The sequence below is a fragment of the Alosa pseudoharengus genome, unplaced genomic scaffold, assembly GCF_046254945.1.
Source record: "Alosa pseudoharengus isolate Yale_2024_CS ecotype anadromous, Long Island Sound unplaced genomic scaffold, YU_APseudo_1.1 YU_APseudo_1.1_scf_13, whole genome shotgun sequence".
In the NCBI taxonomy this organism is placed as follows: Eukaryota; Metazoa; Chordata; class Actinopteri; order Clupeiformes; family Clupeidae; genus Alosa; species Alosa pseudoharengus.
In genome coordinates this window covers 20813968-20818967 of record NW_027468598.1, presented here as the reverse complement: position 1 = coordinate 20818967, position 5000 = coordinate 20813968, and the positions used below count along the sequence as shown (strand labels likewise).

The window sequence follows — 5000 nt, the reverse complement described above, 5'->3', positions numbered from 1 at the left end:
TGAGGATCCGCCATGGACAATATTTAAGGGTTTTCTCTTTTTGTTTGGGCTCATTGTGGGGTAATCCATTTTTTAACATGAAAGGGAATTGAGGTTTCCACACACAGTGTCACATGGGGCCATCCGACTTCTGCTACCCACAACAGAGAGATTGTCTCAGCCAAAAAATAACAAAATCCCCCCCATAACATAGTCCATGTCATGCATGATTATAGTGCTGCCTATAAACTCAAAGGGGCTCGCTGGTCTGAAAGGGGTCGGCGGGGTGGGGTCATCACCTGGAGAGCCTGCCAGGGATCATCTGGCCTGTATGAGTGCAGTGTTGTGATTGCCGTCTGAATGTGTGCCAAGGCGGAAAGAGATGGCCTGTTAATCAGGCCTTGAGGAGGAGGAGGAGGAGTGGATTTTAGAGTGGAGGACAGGGGGCACCCCCCTCCCTTCCCTTTCACTCTCAAACGAGCAGGGACCCACCCCTGAGCAGGCACCCACCCTCCCTAATTGGGGAGACGAGTCTGGCGCTGTTGTCCCACTATAATAGCTAGAGGGCTAATAATGCAGGACCCGTGCGTGTATGTGTGTCAGCATGTGTACATGTTTGTGTGTTCGTGTGTGTACATCTGTCTCTGCGTCTGTTCATGTGTGTGTACAAAAGTGTCTCTGATAGTCTCCTCATATATGTGTGTGTGTGTGACAGACGCTGACTGACATAGGCGTACAGTCTAATTGCCCCTCAGGCTCTCCCCTCCTGCCCTCCCCTCCTCCTCCAGCCCCCTCCTCCAGGCCAGCCCAGCGCTTCCTGTCTGCCTGCCCCAGTCCCCGCTCCAGCACATGGGCCGAGGGCTCACGCTGCTCCCCTGAGCCGCCCAACAGCTGCGGAGCCTAAGCCTGCATTTTGAGAAGGGGGGGGGGGGGGCGTCCTCTGAAATTTTAATGCAGTGATTATGTTAACCAGAGACGGTGCTGACCTAGCCTGCCAGGCCAGTTTGCAGTCAGATGCTGTGTGTGTGTGTGTGTGTGTGATCGAGAGAGATCTGTCCCTGAGATCATTTTAGTGTTGTTATTTTAAGGTAATGAGTTTGCTCTACTTGGACCACCATGATGTTGTAATTCTTTGATGGTCTTCCAGCAATGCTTTGTCACAGAGAGAGAAAGAGAGAGAGAAAGAGAGAGAGAAAGACAGGGAGAAAGACAGGGAGAAAGAGAGAGAGAAACAGAGAGAGAAACAGAGAGAGAAACAGAGAGAGAAAGAAAGACAGAGAGACCACATGAGCTGTCTCTTTGCTCTCTTAATGTTGTGATTGAACTTGTGATATGACTTGACCGCCGGCTATCAGAGAGCGTGGAGATACCGGTGTGAAAGTACATGTACTTGAAGTCTGAGCCTTGTCTCTTAAGGAGATGTCAAGGCAGACGGACACATTTCTCCTGGTGGTGTAGTCACTAGTCATTGTAGCGCTGAAGTAAACACACACACACACACACACACACACACATTGACACACACTCAGAGGGAGCCTCTACTCCAGCACACGTAAGTGGCAGCAGAGGCTGGTGTGAGGGACAGCGTAGGAGACGTGTACACGTGTGATTTTGGGCCGCTGTCTGCCTGCCTGTCTCCGTACAGTAGGCCTCTTTTCTTTACTCTTTTTCTTTTCTTTATTGTGCTTTTGTTTCTTTCTTGTTTGATTTTTTTTCTCCCTTTCTCTCTGTGTACGTGTCTTTTCTCGTACTCTATCTCAGCCCCTATCCCTGTGTGTGTGTGTGTGTGTGTGTGTGTGTGTGTGTGTGTGTGTGTGTGTGTGTGTGTGTGTGTGTGTGTGTGTGTGTGTGTGTGTGTGTGTGTGTGTGTGTGTGTGTGTGTGTGTGTGTGTGTGTGTGTGTGTGTGTGTGTGTGTGTGTGTGTGTGTGTGTGTGTGTGTGTGTGTGTGTGTGTGTGTGTGTGTGTTCCATCCTTGAAGGAATCGTTCTGACAGGCCCTTGACTCACTGCCTCTCTCTTTGCATGGATGGAGCAGCCAGAAGGCTGAGCCGTTAGTCCTGCCCATGCTGTAGTCCTCCTCTTCCTCCTCCTCCTCCTCCTCTTCCTCCTCCTCCTCCATTGCGCCTTGTGCTCAGATTACCCCAGGATGTCAAAACTGTTTCATTGGCCTTTCTACCCTTCACCCACCGCTCAAAGTTATGCAGAGTTCAAAGAACTTCGTTCCACATTTGCATGGAGTGCATGAAAAGTGTTTGTCAGCACCCCAAAATTCACATCAACTGCTAGAACAATGCATAAGGAAACGATTCCTGTTTTGTTTTGTTTTGTTTTGTTTTGTTTTGTTTTGGTTTTGTTCTATTGTGTTTGGCACGTGTTTTGTATCCTCTCCTTACGCCGTTTCCCTGGTGACTGACTGACCCTCTTTTCAGGAGGCCGCCGCTGTGGTTCTGAATTCCTTTCCCTCAGTCCTACTGACACACTAACCCTATCAACGAAACATGGAATTACTTCGTCAGGAATTTAGCCCACATGTTTTGTCCCTCCGCGGCATTTTTCTCCCCGATACCCTCCCCACACCTCGCCTTTCACTTTTCTGCTACATCACATGGTCAGTCAGGTGACAGCCGTCCCTTAAGATTAGGGGCCTGTAGGACTCTCCTCAATGGGGACATTGTGAGGAGCCACGGCTCTCTCTGGCCACTCTACGTTCCCTGTTTAATCTGTTTAGTTGTGCTGGGCCGGGGCCGAGGGGAGAACCGCGGAGGTTAGGAAAAGTGCAGCGTTCTGCTGTGGTTTTGTTCTCCGTTCCCTCTTAGGAGACTCTTAGAAAGCCAGGAAAGAGGTCCACGGTTCTTCAAGACAATAAGGCTATTTTTATTTCACTAGTCCCTGCCCACCGCCGAGCAAAAAAAAAAAAAAAATGCTATTGAGGTGAAATGCCCTCAATGTCATTGGGACACTTTGTAGCACAATGTCGAGATTGTGTTTCCTACAGCAGTAGTTTCGTTTAGCCTGCATTTAGCCCGACTGCATCTCATGTGGCTCTGACATGGTGAAATGGCAAGGACAGGGTAGCTCCCAGTCACAGTGCCTACTGTATGTGCTGCGACATTGTATATAAACGGACATCATGGGGCTGAAATGACCCCTCAAAAGCACACTTCTGAAGTAGCAATTCAGATCTATCCTATCCTGTCCTTCTCCTCCTTTCGTCTCTGTCTGGTACCTGAACTCGTCCGCACTGTCACAGCAGGACTCCCATTACTGCCTCGTACTGACAGACTCAGGGGTGACCTTTACTGCTTTTACCTCAGACTTATGGAGGTCTCTTCATGGGACTGTGACTTTGTTGAACTCTGCCGCTTCACTCTCTCTCTCTCACTCTCTCTCTCTCTCTCTCTCTCTGCACTCTCTTCTATCCCCAAACCTCCCCAAGGCCCAGGCCACGTCTATTATTCACCACTGTGAATATTTCATGCCACGTCCGGCGCTTCTGATTGGCTAAATTGTCTGCAGGGATGCAGTAATAAAACGTAACGAAACGTTAAATGCACCTTTGGGTCTCTTCCAAAAACGACCTTTCCAGTCAATTCCATGGTGCCTCTACTTAGTTTATGGAAACATGTGATGACAACGGTTATCTTTGTTTTGTTTTTTTCTTTTCAAAGAGTTGGAAAATCAAAATAAAAAGCGAGCAACCCAGTAGTGGGCAGGGTTGAATTTTGCCCATCAGACACACAAACAAGCGATCAATATTTCCTAGAAGAGGTTAGCAAAGTACAAAGGACAAGCTGGCTGAAGTCCTGTGTTTTGTAAGCCAAGCCGACAGGCAGACGTTCACTGTTCCATTCGGCCTCTCGGCTCTGTGCCCTTCAGAAAACAAAACCCAAGAATTCCAGACAGAGTGAGTGAGACAGAAGGATAGAATGACAGAGAATAGAAATAGAGAGTGGATACTCAAAAAGGCCATGTGTCACTGTGTGAAAGCCACATTCCTTAAGAGGAAGAGGTTGAGAGCATTAGATATAACGTCCTTGAAAAATGTTATACACACTCGCGAGAGAGATGATTATTTTTTAACAGACACAGGGTTATATCTGGGTGATGTGGTGTGGGCGGACTTGGAAAAGTTGTGGGTGTGGCACTGTCATTCAAATAAAGCTGCTTTTGATAATGGTTACAGCCGACGCAAGCCTGAAAGGTGTGTAGAATTCAGTGCCATAACCGCTATGATTTGAGGTAAATGCACTGGTAAATGACTTGCCGCTATTTCCTCTTGGACTGTGACTGATGTTTCTCTTTCTCTTCTTTTGCAGTGAGGGCGTCTTCAAGTGCCCAGAGGACCAACTACCCCTTGACTATGCCAAGGTAGTGTGACCCACTTTTATTTAACTTGCCTTATTTTACTCTCCAAACACCATCAAATTCTTAACACCAAACAAAATATGGGGGTACATACATGATCTCTACCTCCATCTCCACCAATAGACGCTATGCTGGATTTTTTTATTTCTTAATTTATTTTTAAAACATCAAAACAACATAAAATGTGTTTTCCATCTGCTAAAGCTCCACAGCAGTGACTAATGCTGAGGCAAATGCCACCCGAAATGAACATCACCATAAGCTATAAACAGCAGCCAGGCTGGGGTGGATCGCAACCCCCCTGCCCCCCCCTCCGCCAGGCCATCCCCAAGCCCAGGTCTCAGCCCTCAGCCCTGGGGGCCTCTAGGTAGCTGGGACGAGAACCATGGCTATTAGCCGCCCTGCTCCAATGAGCCTGGCTAATTGCACTAACAAACAACCCCAGGGCTGTCATCTCCTCCCCTCGGAATGTCAGATCCCGTTCCGAGTGGAGAGGACGATAGGGCAGAGTGTGCGGGAAGGAGTGAGAGTGAATCATTTGTGTTTTTTTTTTCCCTTCATATTTTGGTTGTTTTTTCCCTTAAAGTTAAAATTGACAAAACAATAACTTGCTCCCAATCTAAGTGGTCGGATGGTAAAATGTCACTGGGCAGAGC

At 48.0% G+C, this 5000-nt stretch overlaps 1 protein-coding gene across 1 annotated transcript in view; it reads left to right on the top strand.

The window, feature by feature from the left end:
* traf4a (tnf receptor-associated factor 4a) overlaps window positions 1-5000 on the top strand; it is a 37471-nt gene that overhangs the window by 19654 nt on the left and 12817 nt on the right. The window contains exon 2 of the mRNA XM_076282473.1: window positions 4296-4347. Coding sequence (XP_076138588.1) covers window positions 4296-4347 — 52 coding nt within the window. The remainder of the gene's footprint in view (window positions 1-4295; window positions 4348-5000) is intronic.